The sequence below is a fragment of the Artemia franciscana genome, chromosome 19, assembly GCF_032884065.1.
Source record: "Artemia franciscana chromosome 19, ASM3288406v1, whole genome shotgun sequence".
Lineage (NCBI taxonomy): Eukaryota > Metazoa > Arthropoda > Branchiopoda > Anostraca > Artemiidae > Artemia > Artemia franciscana.
In genome coordinates, this window is record NC_088881.1 from 32,016,173 (window position 1) to 32,039,113 (window position 22,941).

At 34.4% G+C, this 22,941-nt stretch overlaps 1 protein-coding gene across 1 annotated transcript in view; it reads right to left on the reverse strand.

Moving 5' to 3' along the window:
* Window positions 1-394: 394 nt before the first annotated feature.
* Window positions 395-22,941, reverse strand: part of LOC136039568 (uncharacterized) — an 89,343-nt gene continuing 66,796 nt past the window's right edge. The window contains exons 4-5 of the mRNA XM_065723409.1: window positions 10,047-10,318; window positions 395-6,402 (exon numbers count right to left, since the gene is read on the reverse strand). Coding sequence (XP_065579481.1) covers window positions 3,549-6,402; window positions 10,047-10,318 — 3,126 coding nt within the window. The 3' untranslated portion in view covers window positions 395-3,548. The remainder of the gene's footprint in view (window positions 6,403-10,046; window positions 10,319-22,941) is intronic.

A 22,941-nucleotide genomic window follows, 5' to 3' on the forward strand; every position in this document is an offset into this window, starting at 1 on the left:
AGCGATTGTAAAGCTTGAAAAAGTGTCAAGAATCGCAAAACACTAGATGGCATTGATGTTTTTGCCGGTACAAGCACCAGTCTATGCTCTTATACTTTACCAATACTCTTTAGTTTAACTGTTCTACCAGTATCAGAAAACAGTGCCTTATCCAGCATTTTTTGGGGGGAGGGGAGGGGAGGAGGGTTTAAAAGATAATTTTTTCGAGGGGAGTTTTCCAAAAACTTAAAAAGAAACGCATTAAAACTTGTTTATATTCATTTCGTTACGCTTTTACGAGTCGGACAAATATTTCGTGGAGTTCAAACCCCCTAACTCCCCCTGGATACGGCGTTGTCAGACAATCAATACTTCCAAACTTGGCATCTCCTATTAAACTTTTAATAGTCAAATATTTTTATGTATATATATATTTATATTACCGACATAATATTAATTTCAAAAAGAGATAACTTCACAATATAGGTACAAGACAATAACAAATATATGGCATATAAAATTCTAGGCTTAGACTTACGTTTCAGTAAAAAGAGAAATCAAAACACGAATAATCTTTTAGCAATAAGTCTATAACAATTCGATAAAGGTGTCAAACAAAGATTACGCTTTACTAAGAAAGATACAACATTTTCTGTTATTACAACAATAATGGTAATCAATTAAGACAACCTTCCCCATAGAAGTGAAGTTCAGTGGTAGCAATTGATGGCGTATTCTAGATACTAAAAAACAACGATAGAAACAGAAGTTAAGAAAAGTGAAAGAAAAAAGTAAAAACAGAAACAAGAAAAAAGAACGACCATCAAAAAGGGGCATCTATCTTAACAACAATGTAAAATTTTTTAAGGAAAAAATATTTATTTTTCCTATTACGTCGCATCTGATTTAGGTATTTTGTAATCTTTGATATCCATCAATATTGTTAAGCGTTTTGTAGATTAGGAGCACCAATTTACAAAAATGTAGAAAGAGGGGGGGGGGAGACAAAGATTTTTCGTCAAGTTTTCTTAAGTGAGAATACAAAGAAAAAGTCTTGTTTAAAAAAAAATCAATTAAAATACTAAAAACATACAGTGTGTTCACTACAAATTCTGACAAGTCAGTATCTCGTAAACCCTCAATTGACCAACCAAATTATGTTTCCAATTTTATTCTGTTACAGCGTGAACTACAATGATACCAATCCTAAGGAGTGTACACCATCCCTTCAGAAATCACGGGGAGACAACTCCAAAATCTCATATAGCCTCAACTAAAATCTTAATTTAGAGTCTGGTAGACAAATGAATTTGGTTCTACTCAAGGAAGTTATTTAGAAAATGCTCCTAAGAAAAGTTACATTCAGATTTTGATGCAAACCAGAATCGAAATTCGACTAAGGTCAACTTAACAGGTTGAAAAGGGAAAGTACATGTCAAATTAGCAGAGTCAAAGTTTTACGTGCCCAAAGGTCACTTTGACAATTAGAAGCCACTTATCCTCTTATGCCACTTATCAGGTATGACAGGGGGTTGCTTTGAAATGTCTAACAACAATCTCAATAAATTATTCTGTCTGCAGCTAAACACAAAAGAGCTAAGTTTTGTTAGAACATTTTCAGAAAAAATTCCTAAAAGGAATTATAAGGGAAAAGGAATTATAAAGGATGAGTATAAAAGGAACTATACTCAAGGACCAAACAAAATTTTTTTTTAAATAGAATCACTTTTACCAAATAAAACTGTATTTTTATGTAAAGGTTGATGAATGATGATCATAATAGTAGGTTGTAACCGCATATGACGTAATAAGTGAATGCAATATTTATACACTTTCATCTTTCGACAAGATGATTTTTATCTTATTTTAGTTCTCAGATCAGGATCGCTAAAGTTGTTATGTAAACGCAAAAATATTTATGGTGTCTGAGCAATAATTTTAATTTTTAAATTAAAACTAGAAAACTACCTGAAAATAAAAAATTGGTTTTATTTTTTTGTTAGGGTGTCATTTAATGTCGATTTCCAAAAAAGAAAAAGAGGACCAAAATGAAAGCGTTCAAGTCTTAGGGGGTGATTCAAGCACCTTCCTAAAAACTGTTCAGGCAAGTTATATGTCTTCTTCCTTGAGGCTCTAACTATGCAACAAGTTATAGGAGATACCATTTTATGTTACCTCAGCCCCCTTGAAAAAACGATGTGCGCTTTCAACAAGTCCCCTTTTCTCTGATATCCCTTAATGTGCGAAATTTCTTTTTTTTTGCAAAACAGTTACTCCATTTTATTAATTGTGCAGGCTTTGCCAATATTTTTTATATGTTGGTCACTGTCCTACGTCTTTAATGAAAATTTCAGCATATATACATATGATTGGATTCAACTTTTTTTTTGTCATTTAATATGTTATGACCCCTTTATATATTTATGCCTGTTTTTTTACGAATTTGATAAAATAGCAGTTTAAAAAATGATTAATGAATGACTTATAAACTCTGACAATCATATTTTTGCATTCCTTCGCCATTACGTATATTGTTGTTTTTTAGCTTCTTTTTTGATGGTTTTGTCTCGTTTTTGTTTAACAACCACAGGATTCAAATTCAGCCCTTGGGGGCTTGTGATACCGATTTTTTTGAAGTAAATAGTTTATCTTATCAAGTTTAAAAATTAGGTGGAATAGTTGACCTTTTGAAACTTTGTCTGGGCGTGCTTCCTTATTTAACTCGTTTTTATTCAATTATTTAGTTTTAAAGTTTAACCGTGTTAGATTTCACAGCTCATTTGAGCCAGTTTGAGTACCTATCACTTTTGATTTGAAAGTTCTTAATAGATGTCCTAAGATAAAAAAAAATTAATTTCTTGCTGACTCCAAAAATATAATAATTTAAGGAAGGGGCTATCATTTCAAGTTTACTAGTTAGCCTCCTCTACCTGCCGAAAGGGGATATGCATCCCCTAAATGCCTTACCATTATATTTCCACCAATGACAGGTTAAGGTTGAAAAGAAATTTTTATGGCCGATACATTCTTTCTAAGATACCGACTATTCTCATTTTACAGTGGGCGTTCTGTGGCTTGAGCCAAAGAGTATAGGTAACTTATAAGAGTGGAAACTGGCACTAGTGTCGAACAAAATGTCACCGACCCCATCTAGTATTTGGCGTTTCCGACATTTTTTTTAGTGTAATAATAAAAGAAAATTAGTGTTATTAGTGTAACTGGCAAAACTGCGGTAGACCTAAAAAGTGACAATTAACACCAAACAATAGATTGCGCAGTTAATTTTTTTGTCAACATTAGTGCTTATTTTAACTTTTATAAGTTACCTATACTCTTTGGCTTGTAATAAAAAGAAAAGATGTAGCTTTTAAGGAACTGAAGTTAGACATGTTCTACTATGTAGATGGAAGCACTAAACTAGGGCTGTTTAATATATTCAGGATGGAGAAAAAACTCCGAAGTTGAAGCCTTTCTTAGGAAGAAATGCAGTTTCGTTCAAAGAGTATAACTTCCGCATTCAGTCTGAGCCCCTTCCCTTAAGCAGCATGGGAAGTTTTTATAACATATCACTATGAGTTTAATATTTGGTTTAAAAACTTTAAACAGAACACCTTTTTATACTTCAAATTACTTTGTGCCGCATGGAAATCCACTGGGTATAAATAAGACGACTTAGACGGCTCTGACACGAATTTAGGGTCCGTTACGGTTTTAGCATCAAAACTAGTTCTTTCTAACTTAACCCAAGAGCTTTCTGGCCCAAGACCTCTAAGCATCATGGGTATAGCTATTCCTTCAGTTATCCCGTTTTGAAGCATCAAATTACTTAATAAGTAAAATTTCAGCACATGTCTGTTTGGCACGTAAAATACGGGTACTTTATCAAAATGAACGTTGAAGTCCTCTCCCATGTTCTCAGTAAGGCTAACCAAAAACTGTGCTGCCACCTTACAAAATTCAATATTAGTGCTTTTGTCACACTGCATGTTGAAGTCTTGAGGATCAAATCTGTACGTGGTCGCATCTCCATAGACATATACAAGAGCGCCATCACTACTTTTTGTGACTGGAAAATTACGTATTTTTTGTAATATTATATAATATATTTTATTAATTTCTTCTAATAAGCCTGCAATTTGTGTTGACTGATCAGTAGCACCCTGTTCAATTGCACTAGGTTCTTTATTAGGTTTGTCTGCTTCTGACAGCGATGGCCTTACTGTGGTAACGTTTAAAGAAGCTGCAACAGGCTTCGTGGAAGATGCTTGTGGTTTTTCAGTGGCACGGCTATTTTCTTCTAAGCCAATAACATCACTGGGCTTAGATGTAGTTTCGGCCCAAACATTACTACTATTTTGAGAATTTTTAGATGCTGGTGTCACATGGTGCCATTCCTTGGAAATGCCGTTTTTATCTGGTACTATATCAGAATCACTTTGCTTGCTTATGGGCTGCAGGCTCATATTTATGCCACTCTCAGCAGTTTTTGGTTTAGGAGTAATATGATGCCATCCTGGGGAAATTCCAATATCATCTACCATACTACCATCTTCAATAACCTCATGGCTCATGTCTAGCTTGCCATTGTTATCAAAACGCAAGGGATTTACCGAATCACTATTTTCAGTAGACTTAGGCAAACCGTCGGTTATACTACTATCATTAAATTGTTCAACTTTAGTATCATCCGTATCACTAGTATCTGTAGTCTTTGGTGTGGGTGTGGCATGGTGCCATCCATGTGAAGCACCATCATCCTGGTTACCAGCTGACTCTCCTGGCCAGTCATCATCAAACTGATCGAAAATAGCACTAGCATTTGGCTTTGAGGGTTCATTTTCAGCTAGAGCCAAAGGCGGTAGTTCTGTTGTCGTTGTCGCATTTTCTGTTGTTCCTTCGTTGCGGCTGATGACAAGAATTTCCCGTAGTACCTCCGCATAATTTTTTACCTCCTCTTCACCTTGTTCATCGTTGGCATCTTCTGGATCAGTTGTTGGAGAAATTTGTTCTGGTGAATCAACAGTTTCACTTGCTGCCATCACCAAGTCTTTGGCACTGTCAAACTTCATCGACTCTTGAGCCTCTTCGTATTTTACGCCAATAGGCTCTATAGCCCCTTCTGCCGAAAAAATTATTTCTTTTTGGTTTTCTTCATTGTAGAAGCCTTCCGAGGCATTTGTTAAGAATTTTTTTAAGGCACTTTTATCAATTTCAACTTGATGAATTTCGTCTTGTTCATTTACGAAACCTTTGTCATCATATTCTAGTTCTGTTATATCATCGTCCCTTTTTAAGACACGATCAGAGGTTTCTCTTTTGGTTCTGCCAGCATCAGGAAAGCCCTCCTTCTTATCTCCTAGTACCATCTTTTTTAAAAAGGATAAAACCTTGTGGACCCCTTCAATGCTTCTCGGTAATTTTTGTGCCCCAGGGTCCAGCTGCTTCCAAGACGAAGATATCACTTTAGTCACATGATCACCTCCATACCATATTCTAGACAAATTCAAATTCTTAATTTCGATATGATTTAGCAAAATTTCATCAGTAGCTAGCATATATCCATCCACTTTATACCCCATCTCCACTGCACCCATTAAGCATTCATATGTGTATTTTGTGTGTGTCGGCAAAAAACTAATTGTTCTTCCCTCTTGGTTTTGGAATTTTTTCTTATATATTTCCAAAGAGTCATGAAGAGGGCCACAGTATAAAATATTTTTAAAATTTGGCCTATAGGCAACCTCTAGTAAAGGGAGTATCTCATAATTTGGCGACGTCATTGCAATGACTAAGAGTATATTAGAAGCAGCTGATGCGATTTTGGCATCAGTTGCTATAAAATTGGAGTAACCATGACATAATGAATCAGCCGATTCTTTTACCAAGGCCAGGTCCACACCATCCTTATATTTGACATTTCGAACACCATCTACAAATATAGTACTACTACTTTCTACGCCTATACCATGGTTATAGCTCTCATAGATGGGGAATGTCTCATTATTTTTTAATCTCTCCAAATATAAATGCTTCTGGTAATCATATTCAACTTCTTCTTCTTTAACCCGCTGTCTGGCGATTTTACGCAACCAAAGAGCATCCTCGCTTAGCCCTTTCGGTGGGAGAGCGGGATAGTAAGAAATACCAAATAGACCGTCAGCTCCAATACAGGGGTTAAGAGCTCCGCGTCGGCGAGTTATAATTGGCGGCTCTAAGTAACGGAGTCTCTTTAAATCGTTACTCCATGCCTTCATAAACGACATCTGGTTTTGAGATATGAAACCACGGTGGATCATGTTTTCGTGCAGGTTACTGACGCATTTTAAGATGGATCGAGTGCCACAGTTCCAGTTTAGAAGGAAATCTGTGTAGGAGTCCAGCTCCCAGAAGAATCGATTGTCGAATGGAGCAACGTGCTTGAAGCTAAAAGAAATAAGCTAAGATTTACACTTTGAATCAAAAATAGAACCCTATATAAACAAAAAACTAATATACATGGAAATGTGAAGTCGTATCTACCAAGCAAAGATTTTGTCTGTCAAAATTAAATTTCTTTAATTAAAAATCGCAAAACTTAAAAAAAAGAAAAAGATACAAAAAACGACGGTCTAATTAGATCTTGTTTAAGAGATTGTAACTTCTTCACTTAAAATTTAAAGTCAAAATCATCGAACAATTAAATAGTTAGTCAATGATTAAGTCGAATAAAATTCAAAACATTGAGTCAAAAATGGTTAGATTATAAATTAGAAAAGGCAAGAAAAAAGACAAAAATAAATAAAGATGTTTTTTGGATTTTTTTTTTTAAAGACAGTAACTTCTTCACCTAAAATTTATAGGCGAAATCAATCACCGTTCTCAATTCGGTTTTTACTATCTTGTATCACACATATGGGCAGTTTAAGTTTCTATTTTCATAATTTTAAATTTAGTTATTCTAAAAGTACATTTCATGAATCATGAAATGTGCTTTCATGAATTTTATGAAAAATCATGGAAAAATCATGACGAAAAATCATAAATTTCCTAAACCCTTGTAAAGATAAAACCCCTGCTACTCGCCAAAGAAGGTTTTATCAAATACCGTGTGACTGTGGTAGGTAGAACCCACCAGAGTTTAAAAAAAACACTTACAACAGTATAAAGATGATATAACCAAAGCTTTAAATTATAATTGTGCTAATGCTTCTCTGATTATGCTTTAAGCAGCCATTCTTTTGATAATATAAACCACAAATTTTTTTTTTAAGAATCAGTTCCTATTAGCAATCACCTGGGCATAAAACAGGTTGTTCAAAAACCAATTGAAATCAGACTTAAGATAAATAATAATATTTCCTTAAATTTGGATTTGGGGGAATCCAAATACTCTATACACAAATTTAATTAAAAACGATTTTACAAAATATATTTAGAAAAAACAGTAGAAACTAACACAGAACCAGCTACAAAAAGACCTTCGAGGCTACCTGCCAAAAAGGCAAGATTAGCAGTGAAAGCGTGTTTTTAATTATTTTTTTAACTTCAATGAATTACCTTGTTTCACCTCTCTTTATTTATCGGTCCTGGTTGAACTTCACTGAAGTAAGGATGCTGGGACTGTTATAAAAATTTTCATTTTAGTTTCAATGGTTGTATGTTATGGCAAGTCTATTTTCTTTTATATATTTAGGTTTTTCTGAGGACGGCCCTTGGATGTGGGGTCGAAATATTCATTCAAATATAGAGTTCCACTGTCTTATGAAAAAAATTGGCTACTATTCTACTTGTTGCTGATGTTTAAAGCACATTTAAAATATTACAATTTTTTAAAAACAAAATATTCCGTAAATGAATTAATTTTTATAGCATAAAATGTAAGAGTTAATGTGTCCTCGGGGGAGATCCTTTCTGACATGTGAGAGAAGCCATGCGAGCCTCCCCCCCAATACCCTCCCCCTCCTCTTAGTCTGGTACTGAATAAAATACACTTAGAATGTTAGGAAAACAAACTAAGTCATTTAGAATGAATTAAAGAATAAGCAATGAAAATGAAGGTTTCTCATACAACGCCCTTTATTCAAAGCTGAAAGCAGAAAATAAAACAAAATGATAAAAAACAACTAGAAAATAGAAAATAAATAGTGAAGAAGAATCAACACAGAAATTCTATATTTTCACAGATTTCTTTTTTTTGAAATTTTAATATTTAATCATTGTTTTTAAGGCCCGATAAAAAGAAACTTTTAAAAAACAGAAAATTCTGAAAGAGTCCTAGGAATATTTCCAGAAAAGTCCGGATGAAGACCAGATAGTTTAATTGGACAAATTTGCAATTAAATATAGGGTCATGACACATAAAATATACAGATTAAAATTTATTTCCAAACTTAAATGAGTTTAAAAGGGTGGGCATGTTACGCATCAAATGATCAGCTATGATGCTATTCATTTTGCTATAAAATTTCAAAAATACTTGAGAGCTTTTTAAGAAATTACAGAGAAAGATCTAAGGGATATTAAATAAATTATATATATATATATATATATATATATATATATATATATATATATATATATATATATATATATATATATATATATATATATATATACATATATATATATATATATATATATATATATATATATATATATATATATATATATATACAAAGTTCATCCTTAATGAATTTTGATATCTTAAGAAGAACACACATATGTTACATTATTTTTTTTCTGTTACAGGAGTTAAGAAAAGTCAAATTAAGATTCAGGAAAATAGTCAGTGCAGCGGTAAAACACTTGAAGTTGGCAATAGTTCGACTATAGTCGACTAAAATCTAAGGTCCCAACACGCTCATAGACCGCTAGAATTTTATTTACTTACTATTCTTAACAGAATGTCGACAGAGAAATACTAATCAAAGACCCGGCTTTCCTGAGGATTTCAGAGGGCAAACCGAACGGTGTTTTTTAATTCGATCTGGTGACAAGGTTTGGTACAAAATGATGACCTCTCTTTACAAATATATCTCTAAAATAAAGTGACAATCCAATTCAATTTCAATTCAAAGATGTCTTGAATTTCAATTTCAAGACAAGAGATGATTCTCTTTATTTATTTTTTTTTTGATATCATTTGGATGATTGGATGCTGCTTAGTCTGGGTTCTAATCTGCATATTAAGTATTCTTCCAGTCCATTGTACTGCAAGTTTGTTTCTGAGGCAATTGTTTTCAAATCCAAGTATTTTTTGTAGATATTTTTGAAGACCACCCTGCCTTTCCAAGGCAAATAAGGGTTAAAGTACAAATAGGGATAAATCCTTATATTAGACAGTGAACAACAGTGACAAAAAAAACAATAAAAAAAACAATAAAAATCAGTTAAAACAGTTATAAACAAAGTTATAAAGTTATAAAGTTATACAGTTATAAAGTAAAAACAGTTACCGTCATCAGCATATATGGTGACCGATATATCAGCTGATGACGGTCCCTGCATATGTGGTCAAAATATTCATAGTTTTTTTTTTTGTTATTGTTTTTCACTTTCTCATAAAAAGATTTAGCCCAATTTGAACTGTTATTTGTAAAATAAAATCGGGAGTTTTGATATGCTCCATGATTGTGGAGTACTGATAAAACATTGCTATACATAAAGCTCATTGTAATTGTAGCGACTAATCAATTAATCAGCTAATTAATCTAAATTAATCTATTTAATCAATTAATCAGCTAATTAATTAATCAGACTAATTAATCAGCCTATGGACTACTCCTTTTCAGCTATGCTTCTTTGAAAAATGGTGATTTTTCTCTGACAACTGAGGAGAGAACAGACAAATGCTTTTTGCTTTCAAGACGATATTTAGGTCGATACAGAAAACTTATCACCTGTACTGTCGACGTAGATCCGGATCAAAGGCACAAATTCTCTGCTCTGTAGACAGGCTTCATGAATCAAAGAAAAATTAAATTGCCACTTTATTTAAATTCAATTCAGTACATTCAGTTTATTTTAGAAAGTGTAATTAATCTCATAATCTAAATAAGGAAGTCAGAATATCTAAGCTATCTACTTACTGTGCCAATGTCGGCAGTTTTGATAATGACATTTTGATGCTTCCAGCTATATCCCCCAACAAGGCCTGATTCCAGAGACTCCGGGCTAAATGGGGATGATAGGTCAACAAATCCTGGCTTTGACCCTGGGCTGGCCCGGGCAAAAATGGAAGACCCCAAAAGGCTTCAGAGGAGTAGAGGACATTTTTTGACAGAAATGGGGCAATTGTGGTGCCAGCAATGGTCAAAGAGGGAGCAGCATAGTCAAAGAATCCATCATCAACTTCTAAGATCTATAAAATATAAATTAATAACTATATTTAACAATTAGCTATTTAGTAGACAAAATAAAGTGACTAATTCCTTAAAAAATCTTAGTCATTGCAACTAATTACTCCCTTAAGCTAAATTATGAGAGTAGACGCTAAATGTAACAAATAAAACGACCAGGTGGTTTTGACGTGCCAATTCCAGCTGGTATGTGCAATTGAAAAATACATTGTGTTCTACCTAAAATAAATTGTTGAAAAAGACTCCTACGAATACCTAAAGGAAGGAAAAGTTCTACAGTATATTTTTACCAGTGCATAACCAGAAGTTTTTTTTTCGGGCACAATTTTATCCAATAAAATTCAAACCCGTCAGGCAACGTAAATTCGGCTGCCGAGAATCTCAGCAGCGTATTTTACCTATAGGTTTATATTTATTTTAAAGCAATTTTGCGAAAGAATGAAATAATTTTTTGTTTAGCTCTGCTTCGGAATTGATGAATCGAATACGCTCGGCCACATAAAATTGCTCTTGCCATTGTACAAGACGAATTCCGGCTGCTGAAAACGTATGTAGTACGTTTTTACAACTGCACGAGTATAAAATCTGACTGTCATTAATGTTTATAGGCACATTTTCAACGATACATTTTCAACGATTCAACGATACATTTTCAACGATTCAACGATAGAACATTTTCTTTCGTCCAAACACCATTTGCTTTTTTACGATTTGATCGACGCGTTCGGCAAATTTATGAATTTTGTTTCGAAATATAAGTGTTGATTCGAAATTGTGGCTTTTCTCTGGCCCCACTGCCTTTTGATCTAAAATTTAAATTGGATGAAAAGTCTAGCTTTTATTAGTGTGCATATTTCTGATCGGTCTTAATTTTAAGGCTTCACCTGTTATTTTACTATTTTATTTTCGTGATTTGTAATAGTAGGGAGCTGAACACAATGAAATTGACGTGACATGACATCGAGTAACCACCAGGCACCAGGCAGTTGTGCCACCAGGCAGTGCAAATTCTGACGAACGAAGCCAAAATTGAGCCCTGTGAAAGCTTTACTAACTCCGCACACTTCTGTTGCCTTTAACTATTGCAAATTAACAAGCTAGATAAGATACATTATAAAAAACTATCATTAATAAAATACAACATACTGATCCCCACAAAGACTTAATAACTCGTGGCCACTGAAAGTGCCACTGAAAGCAAAGTGGTACAAAATTAAATGTGAATAGTAAAAGCGTCGATTACTTTATCGCTAGAATAGTTGTACAGTTAAGAATGATTACTAAAAGCATTGGCAGCTTCGGAATTTGCTAATAGCCCTGTTCCCATTTGTGCTTTACTAGGCGTCAATATCTGAGCATCATCACTTTCGACCAATCAGGGCTACTTATAAACAAAAAAAAAAACAATTCTGATTAGTCAAAACTGATGGTGGGTAGACATGAATGACTACTACTGCACATTTAAGAATTGAGCTTTAGGAAACGAGGCAATATTATTATTATCATTTATTGACAAATTCACAAAAAAATCTGTCAAGTCAGGTCGCAAAGACTAGTTGCTTCTACACCCAAATTGCCACAGAGCTATTGGCTCTCCCTTGGGTGTGGTAATTTGAAGAAGGGCCTGCCTATCTTTTCCCCTTTGTTGAAAAACCTTTCTTGGTAATGTACATTATCTTCCATTGGTTTTCGGCCTGCCTATCTTTTCCCCTTTGTTGAAAAACCTCTCTTGGTAATGTACATTATCTTCCATTGGTTTTCCTGATCCCGATAACCAAAATCGCTAGATTTAAACCTACTTAGATAGGTAACACTGGAGGGAAGAGTCACCCACCACTCGCCAGCCATCAGCAGCAAGAGTTACTTGGTCCTCAGAATCGATACTAACAAGAGAACTTATTTGTACTACCTCAGATTATTTCTCATACGATCTTTTCATGGACCAAGATTGATATTTAAGATACCCAGACGGACTGACACCCCATAAATAATTTCACAGGTGTCCTGCGTCTAATCTCGGTAGCCAAATCCACAGTATTCCTTGCCTCGTAGTCAGACACCGGTTATAACTTCTAGTGAGTTGTAGGTAACTAAATTTAGCAGTAGTAGGCAATTCACTAATAGTTTTTACTCCTCGGGGGCACTCTGAGAAGTTTGCCTTTTCATACCCCTTCAGCAAACGAAAGATAGTGGTGACTTTCGTTGCTTGGTGATCAGCTTAAGTTGCGCTCTTAGCAATTTTCCATTATCGTTATTTCAAACTGGATGAACTCAATTAATGAAAGTATTCGCACTTTGAAAATTCCTGTAAATTTTGTGTGAGAAAACTTAATTTTTGAAGTTCATCTTATAATTGTATATTTTAGTAACTGAATTAACGGTTAAAGTAGTAAATTTGATGTTATAAAATGAAATACGGCACAGTAGAGTCTGTGGAAGCTACCACAGCCAGGGTTGCCATTACTGCCACTTCCTAAAGTTCTACAATCGCCCAAATTTGAGTACTACCAGCGATTTTCGACTCTATAGTAAAAAACTTGACTATGAAAGTGCTATAATAGTGCTCTGAAGCTATTTTAGCACCACTTTAACAGTCACGAGCACATGTCTTAGTTTTACACACAGGAAAATAGTGCAAAAATAGCAATTTCATGATACTGGTGGCATTGCCACTGTGGCCCTGACCACTATGTGACCCCTGACCAGAGCCATCCAAACTTGTATATCAACGAGGCGGTGAATTTTGGGCCCTCGTTTCATAGTTGTGTTGTCACTTGTCCAGAGCGCATTATATTGTTTCTAAGATCTACAGATGTTTATATCCACGGAGATCACTTTAATTAGAACAATTTCACAAAAATTGACCAAACTTTTGACCAAACTTTTTTTATAGCTGTTTTGACTACTTTTGAAATTTGACCAAAGTAGATACCAATCATTTTATAGAGCTGTCACTGATCATACACAAACTCTTAGAGGTATAGGAATAAGATTTAGGTGGGTTTGAAAGGGTATCAATTATCACCTTATATGGTATAACTATTGAAAGAATGAATAAAAATGCAAGAATACTAAAACGGGTGCAGTACTAGAAAAACGTTAGAAATCGTTCTTATAGAGTACTTTTATATAATATGAAGAAAAGTAATATAATCGAATAATATTGAATTTCTATGAATAGAAAAAAATTGGCAACAAAAACAACATTGCTTTTAAAGGCGTACACTAATAATTTAAGTATACAATTTATAGGATGACTTAAAGTATATGAAAATTGATTAACATGAAAATTGATTAACAGTAAATTGAAAATTGAGTAACATGATGGTTGAACATAAAAAAACTCTGCAAAGCATTTTTGTTCTTTAATAAAAATCACTATATGAACATTCCAAGCACATTAGCTTCGAAAGAGATGAAAATTTTAAAAGCCCAGCCTTTCAGAATGTAATCTGAATAAGTCCGCATTTTAACTTTTATTGTCTTGGCGTCAATTGATTGACCTTCCATTTTCTTAAATAATGTACAAGTTAATAAATAAAAGGTTATTTCTTGTATAAGCGTTATTATTATTATTTTTTTTACGGACTACAATGAGTCCAGACATGTCAGTAGGACTTTTTTACAAAGACTTGTTCTTAGGGAAATTTAAGTCCATTAAAAACCAAAAAAAGGTGATCATACGAAACATTATAGAAAAAAAGGGACATAAGGCTTTTTAGGGAGGTGTGCTTTTAATGGCAATTTTTTTAGGGGGACTTGCATTTAGGGAGGAAGTCCACTAAAAAAAAAAAAAGTATTATAGAACATTAAAGGCAAAAATTGAACTTTCTATGGGGGTTGGGGGAATTTTAGGGGGACTTCTATAGGGAGAAAAGTCCATTAACGAATAGAAAAAAGCTAGTGATATGAACTATATAGAAAAATGAACGGGAAATTTGGAATTTTTTAGTGGGACCTTTAGGGAGAAAATTCTATTAAATAATAGAAAAAAGGTAACCATACGAAATACTATAGAAAATAAAGGGATAAATTTGGATTTTTAAGAGGGAATGGAACCTAAATTTACTATTTTCTTATATAATTAGCCCTTGAAGAGCTAGCAGAAAATAGGAATTACAAAACACACGTATGTTCTTCTTAGGATATCAAAGTTGATAAAGGATCCCTACTGACCCCTTGGAGTTTCTCAACCGTCCTCAAGGAGGTGCTAATTTCTACATTTGGAAAGTAAGTTCATAGAGGTAGCCTAGAAATGGTCTCGATGGGCAATACTCCTTCCATAGCCTCCAAAGCTTATAACTGCATTAGTTTATACATATTTATGTTAACATTTTTATGTCTTGACCAAGGATCAATGATTCTTTCTTGCAGTGACTTAGCCCCTCCTCCCTCAAAGGGGTGAAGAATTTGTTGAAGACGAGATCATAAGAAAATGTTACTGCCCGACTCCTATCCCTTGTCTGACGGATTGTGACCACCCAGATGGAGAAATAATAATTTAAGAATGAATTACACAGTATTTGGTAATGTTTTCCACCAAAGCGTCTTCAATGCAAAGGAAAGGAAACCAATAAAAAGCAGAGAAAAACCCAGGAGAGTAGAAACAAAGAAAGAAAGCCGAACAGTCAAAGCTAAAGCTATAAAGTTAAAATAAATGGTCAAATAGATTCATTACTAAAAAAATGAAACCCACCCTTTTTAAAAATGTAAAAAAACCATATCTTATTACATCAAAAACAAAAGAATAAACAATGAGAACTACAAGGCTTAAAATCGTTTCAAGCCTTGTGCCCTACTAGTGCTTACTACTAGTTCTTACTAGTGCCTCTACTATTGCTTACTAGTTCCCTTATAAACACAATTGTATAAACGTATTTTACATCATTTTATTTGCCTAAAAATTAATCACAAAATACGAAAAGTAAAGACGATGAAAATTGTGACGTAAATTTGATGTAATTTTGATGAAAAAATGACACTGAATTTTTTTTCATTATATTTGATGACACTGAATTTTTTTCTTATTTATTTTACCACTGTATTTATTTAGCGTATTTATCGCCGCTGCTTTAAGTAAATAGCAATGTTAACATCAGGATTTGAAGATGTAATTAATCATAGCAAGAAACCAATCATCAAGACTAGCATGTGGCGTCAATTAGGTTGGGGAGAGGTTGTCAGAGGGCTGTATTTTTGTGCTCCTCCCTAAATATAAAATTGTTTTTATAGGGGGAGGGTATTTTCATTATAAAATTTGCGTTTTTGGTATTGTCATTGACAAAACGACATATTTTCCCAATTCCTTAGATTTTTATCAAAATATCAATCATCCCCCCTTTAAATTTTCATCGATTCACATCACTGAGCTAGGATCTAGGGAGAGCCCCATATATATTATTTTGTCTCTCCCTTAGATTTTGAAGAATACCCTTTTTTGTGTGAATTTCATTAGAAAATGCCTTTTTTGTGATTTCATTGAAAAATAGAAAAAACGACAAATTTGAGCCTATCACTTAACCCCCTCTAAATTTTTGTGAATTGACGGTTTGCCAAACCTCCACCCCCTTCAAATCTCAATGGGAGGTTGGTGTTGCAAAAATGAACTAGAGGAAAGAATAGTGGCTCCTTCTTGATGCTCAGAAGATATAGGTAGGACTAGAGCAGGGGTGGCAACTCACGATAATGTAAGGGAGGTAAGGATTTTTTTTTCTTGAAGATACAGAAAAGTGTTTCTCTGAATCTACGAGGGGAGGGATATTATTCTTTTTTGTATTATTTCAATGACAATAAAAACAGGGTTTTCAAAGTCTAGGCTGGGGGAATCCGGATCCGTTGAAATAGGATCTCTTATGCTGAACGACTCAAAGAAGATTCTTGCTTTCATTCACACCTTAGTAAGTTTTTCTTCTTTTAGTAATTTTCTTATTTTCCCGGGAAGTCTAGTATTTACTACTATGTATATCTTTTTGGTAACAATAGTCGTTGAAAGAGTTATTTTAATCATACTTTCTATACTTTCTAAGAGATTGCTAACTAAGATAGCTTTCTAAGAGATAATAACATACTTTCTAAGAGAGAATTGGTTTGCATTAGCTTGACAAAAGAAAATTGTAATGTTTTTTCCCAGGTCCAGGAACCTATCTTAAATGCTGTTTTCCATGAAAAGCAGTCACTGAATCTTAGGGTTTTCACCCCCTAGTGATTTATCACTATTTCTAGTTATTTTTCATATTGCCTAAAAAAGATTACGTCAGCACAAAAGATAAAAGATAACTAAAATATAGTGATTTTTTCACCAGGGTAGTAGCCCTGTCGAAGCTATGAGAGCTTGAGAAAAAGATTACAAGGCAGAGGTAGACACACAGTCCCAGTGACAAAAGAGGCGGCAGAATTCATCAACAATTGGAAATAAAAGAAAATTTAAAGGAAACCAAAATAAGCAAAAAGGCGTGACTAGGTTCCAAATATGAATGCATCATTATCACATGTCTGAAAGAAATGTAAATTTTCAGTATCATTAACTAGTAGTTTCATCAATGCAAAGTAATTATTAACTGCTAGAAGGCAATATAACAAGTTTACTATCAACCATGTGAAGAGAATGTAACAACCATGTATAATAAAATAAACTTTTATTATACATGTGTAACAATAAAAGTCATTTGCCAGTCTAGTTTGAAACTAGAATTCCTTGATTTTTTTTATAAGAAATATCTAGCTTCTCATGTAAATATCATATCCTTTGTATATTCGTGAGAATAATAGGAGTTCACACCTACAATTAATTGGAAAGCATGTGCATTTTATTCGTCACGTGATATCAAATGGACCGGGAGCATTAATGAAAATGAAGAAAAGCTTTCGTTTTGATAAGGAAGCCTGTTCATCAAAACCATCCTGCCTGATCTCATGATTAATCCATCCTGACTGATCATGAATCAGTCCTGATTCAGGACTGATTCATGACTGACCTGACTGACCGATCAAAACCATCCTGACTGATCATGAAATATAGTAAACAAAGTTTACAATATTTTCGTGGATATAATTGTGCAATCTAACAGGCCTTGCATTAAATACATATTTAACATATTCCGTGAATACAATCGCGTTTTGAATCTAAGTGGCCGGACAAAAACAGCGCTTTTGTCTAGCGTGGGAAGAACGTACACATGTGGAAGATAAGCTGCTTATAATTGTAAAGAAGCCTAATCATCAAAACTATCCAATCTCATGATTATAGACATAAATGTTTCTTTATTTCGTGCAGATAATCGCACAATCTAAGACGTCTTCAATTTAATTCATATTTAAGGTATTCCGTGTATACAATCGCGTTTTGAATCTAAACGGCTGGACAGATACAGCGTTTTTTCCAGCGCTGGGAGAATGTATGAATTCGGACGATAAGCTAGCTTTTTCATACAAAAAAACAAACGCACAAAAATATTGTTCTTATAGAAATAAAGAGGAAAACTGAAACCTAGGACAAGCAAAAATTATCATTCTCGGCCTGTTTCCTAGATGTGTTTGATCGCGATTGTCTACGTTGCATTCTAAGAGTCCAGCGCCATGAATGAGCATCTAATAAGGAGATTTGTCAGCGCAACAAACAGAAGTACCCAGACTCGGAAATTGTAAAGAGACGATGGCTCGTGTGGCTGGGCTATTATCTAAGGCGCGAAGCGTCGATGCATCTCGAAGTCCGCTGTTAAAGCACCGCCACTCGAAAGTTGGAGATGTTGCCATAAAGTCAGAAGATTGTCATAGATTCAGTCGTCTCTGAGACAGAGATTGGCTGTACCATGTCGAAACCGTTGCACATGAGTGTAATACATAGAAGACTTCTGTTGGCTAAAGTATAGATGCCGGACGAGGTGGAGCGCTGTCTAGTTCCCGTCAAAAGTAAAGTAAGTAATATCTTAGCGGCTGTGCTATTAAAGCACAGTTGCTCGAAAATGAGAAAAATTGCCCTGGAGGCCAGAAGAAAAATTGGTGGTCAATGGCACAAAACGACATAGAGCCACTAGGAGGCTTCTACCTCGTCAGTCGGTTCTGGGAGAGAGACTAGTTGTATCATATCGAAGCCGTTGCATATGACCTTGCCTCATGGGAAGACTTCTGTAGACGAAATTTCAGATGCTGGTCGAGGCGGAGCAGCGTCTGGTTCTCGTTAAAAATAAGGGAAGTAATTTCTTAACCTGTTTCAATTGTTCTTTTCAAACAACTTAATACAACAAAAAACCTTAACCCGACAGAGAGCGGATCTAAAGAGGTTGGGTGTACTAACAAAAAATAATAATAACCTCTTGATAATAATGACGACAACAAAAATAATACTGGTTAATGAAATGGACAAGACATAAATTATAAGGAAATACTGGACAAGAGGATATAGGAGACCATCTCCACATGAGTATACCACTAAGCCCAAATTAAGGTTAATATATCTCGATCCTTGTGCTCCATCAGCACAGGTCAAAAAACAATCTTTAATATTTTTTTTCCATCGAGATAACCGAGATGACTCATTTGAAATCCTATCATTCAGCTTATATTGATTTGAATTCCAAATTCCAAAGAGAAAGATCACAAATCACTAAGGTGACCTTTGAACACTTTTCGGTGACCTTTTGAATGAAATTTGAGGACAGTGGTGAACTCATTATCACCTGCATGGAAGATGTCACCGCTACAGCATCACTTCGGGGCGAGTGGAGAGGCTTCCTCGACATCCTATGCACCACTAATGGTTCCGGAGGAACGAAGATTTAAGGTAAGGTTAGAACGCATAAGAACCGAAGACAGAAACCGAATCCGCAAAAATGCATAATCTTCCTACGCGCATACAAGGCCCTATACTGGGGGTAGGAGATACTGGGGGGGGACCTGTACTATACTGGGGGGGGGGCTGTTTGAAGCCTCTTCCGAAATTGTGTCAAAATGATTGACAGTCTAGGGCCTCCTTAAGACATTAAATAGTTTCAGAAGGAGAAAATGAGATTGAATCCCAATTGAATCCTGGTAAAAATAAATCTCACAGTAGAACTTGACCGCTCCAGGGAATTACACTACCAGCGCTTTTGCCGAGAGAAATAGAAAAAGCAACTGAAGAAATCTTAAAAATCAGAAAAATAAAATGCTACGCTTTCAAGAAAATTAGAAATTAAAATGAGGAAAATTCAGACAAACCCGTAAAAAAATTTGTCTCCGGGGTTAGCCACCGCCCACGAGAGTCCTAATAACATCAACAACTAAGCATGAGAGTATGAGCGCAAAATTTCAACCTTAAAAAAAAAACAAAAAAAACAACGAAACTCATTGAAACTTTAAAACGTCCAAAGGATGTTTTTGCTTCGGATGAAAATTTACTTTGGATAAAATTTTTTTGCTTAGGATGAAAATTGATTACGCTGGATGGTGAGCACAACATGTGGTGGAAGTAAATCAAGCGTGGTCCAAAGGGTACTGCACGTCACTCATAGAGATAAAGTGTGTTGAAAGTTTGAAACACATGGTGGAGCAAGTGTCCCTTCACGATGTACACAATGGCACTCCAAAATGCAGGAAGAGAGTGCAATTCATCGAAGACACCACACCTGTATATTCATCAAGTAAATTGCATTGCTAACAATTTATAATTTGGTCACTTTTTCCGATGACCCTGAAAAGTATAAATTGAATTCGGATGTCTTCTTAGACTACTCGTTCGCTGTGGTTGGAGTGACATTATAAATGCATTAAAATTATCCTTGAAATTAACAATGAGAACCCAGCTAAAGTTTTTCGGTAAATACCACAAACACCCAGCAAAAACTGGGAAAAACCCTACAAAAACAGTAATTCAAACAATATTTGGATGAATTGTATGTTACCATACGCTTTGTTGATATCAAATGTTTGCGTAAATTCTATAAGTGTATGCCAATACATACATTTTTTGGCCTTCACCCAATTTAGGGACTCTTGTCATCATGATTAGCAAAATCAGTCTTGAAAATAATATTTTTAAAAAAGCGTCTATTTTTGTGCTATTATTTTGTATTTAAATTGATTCCAATGCATTTTTAATCCAAACTTTCGGTCTGGATAAGGTGAAGTTATTAATGAAGTTAAAATCATCCATGAAATTAACAATGACAAGAAATCTTTAAGCCTTTGAGAGCATCACATCTGGTAGAGCCTTCATTTTCAATGCAAATTAAATCTATCTAATGCCACGTTGCAGTAGCAAGTAAAACTAATGGTAGTGAAATGAGTGAAAGTGATCAGCCGTATTTAATTTCGATAAAACAAAAACTGGGCTGTACTAGGTAACTCCATTTACACTGGAGCAGGCCCATACGTAGATAGAACTCTTCGTAGATAGAAAATTCACTATTCTCCTTAAATCTTTAATATAATCCCCCTATGATGATTAATATTTTTCGTAATAGGCATGTAAACAATGGGCAAAGCTCATAGCTTCCAACCCTTCCCCGTAGGCTTTGAGGGGTCAAATCATCCTTAAAGACATAGTTTATTAGACCTTTGAACAAAATGGCTATTTCATAATTTTCGTCAGACGACTTTGAGAACCAAAAGTGGCAAGGGAGGGGGTTTGCTACCCTCCAATGCGTTTTGCCACTTAAAAATGGCACCTAATCTTTTGATTTCCGATAAAATGAGCCCTCTCCCGATCTTCTAGGCTCACTGGTTTTTTAAGATCACCCCCGAACAAAAAAAAAAAAAAAAAAAAAAACGCAGCCGTCATCTTTCTTCTGGCAAAAAATTTTGGCGAAGTTTCCTTCGTTGTTTTCTGGATCTATGTTTTACACCCTCCTCCACATTATTAAACATAAAGCAGTGTCAAGAATTTTCATAATAATAGCAGGGTATATGCTGATTTTTAAAAACTCTCCTGATATAAATCCAAGCTTTCTTTGTTCTTTTTCTGGATGTATTTTTACTCCCTCCTTTGCATCATTAAATATAAAAGAGTGTCAAGAATTTTGATAATAATAGCAGGGTATAACGTTTCTTTCAACTCTTTTGAAATAAATCGAAGTTTTCTTTGTTGTTTTTCTGGATTTATTTTTTACTCCCTCCTTCGCATCATTAAATATAAAAGAGTGTCAAGAATTTTGATAATAATAGTAGGGTATGTGCTGCTTTTTTTTGAAATTCTCGTGATATAAATCGAAGTTTCCTTTGCTGTTTTTTCTGGATTTATTTTTACTCCGTCCTCCACATCATTAAATATAAAAGAGTGTGAAGAATTTTGATAAAAATAGCAGGGTAAATATAAAAAAGCTTTCTTATAATAAAAATAAAAAGTAAAGCTAAGTCTTCAGCAAAGCAAAACAAAATTTAATAAAAAAAATTTGAATTAAAATTAAAAAAAAATTGGCCATACCGTACACATGAAAATCCAAGTATCAAACAAATTCGCAACGCTTACAAAATATTCACTTGTTTTAAATATTCAAAATATTTTAAAATAGTTTAAATGAATTTTTTTACTAACTAAACTTACTTTAGTACTTTAGTTTACTTTAGTACTACTTTAGTTTACTTTAGTACTTACTTTACTTTACTTTAGTTTTTAAAACTAAAAATAGTTTTTAAAAAAGTTTCAAAATATTCAAAATATTTTATTTAAAACACTAAGCTTTCATATCCTGTCCTGTAGGAATGGATAATTTTAATAGGAGGATTTAAAATACTTGATTCTGTTCTAGCTGAGTGGTTGGTGTGCTAGACTTACAACCCCATCTCCTCCAGGATTGGGGTTCAAGTTCTGATATTGCTAATTATTTGGTCTGGGACCGGGTTCACTGGTGTGACCCTTAGTCGACCCAGATCTAAATGGGTACCTGGTGAAACCCGGAGAAGGTAAGCAGGAAGGGTGTATGAGACACATTTTGTCTAGTCCCCAGCCCCCCTTCCCCATTGGACTTTCTGGATGAAGGTCCAAGAAACTGAGATCAACACCACCGGTGGGGAATTGTATAGTCTATTGCCCCATCCTTTAACTTTAATTTAAAATTCTTCTTCTAAAAAAGGTCACGACGATCCTTATAACTAGTAATTTGGTTCATTAAAATAAAAAGGTCAGTCTATGTATTTCAAAAGTGCGCTATCTATTAATAGTCCTCTTCCTTATGTAGTAAAAGGTAATTTTGTTCATTGTGGATATTATTGGCAAAACTGCAAAAATTTGAGCACATGTTTTTTCAACCAACCTAAAAGTTACGACATTATAATTATTGTTCAGAGCAAAATTTATGACACAAAAAACAAACAAACAAAAAGCATTTTTTCTCTTTATAGACGCAACATCCTTATATGGAATATAATGAAACTCATCAGAGTATCTTCTAACCGGAACAGTGAGCACAAGGAGTACATTCTTAGGTGACAGTGTTCTTTTTGGGGGACACTCCTCCTGTGTAAGACATTTGTGCAGGCACACACAAAACGCTAAGATAGAGAATATAGCATTGGACTTTACAGTCCCAGCCAAAGGTCCTGATTTCCGTTAACAAATTTTGGACTTTCAGGACTTTCTGTTAACAGGTACTGACCTGTGTTTTCACACACCCCTCTTGTTTACCTTTAACAAATTTCTCCAGACAACCAT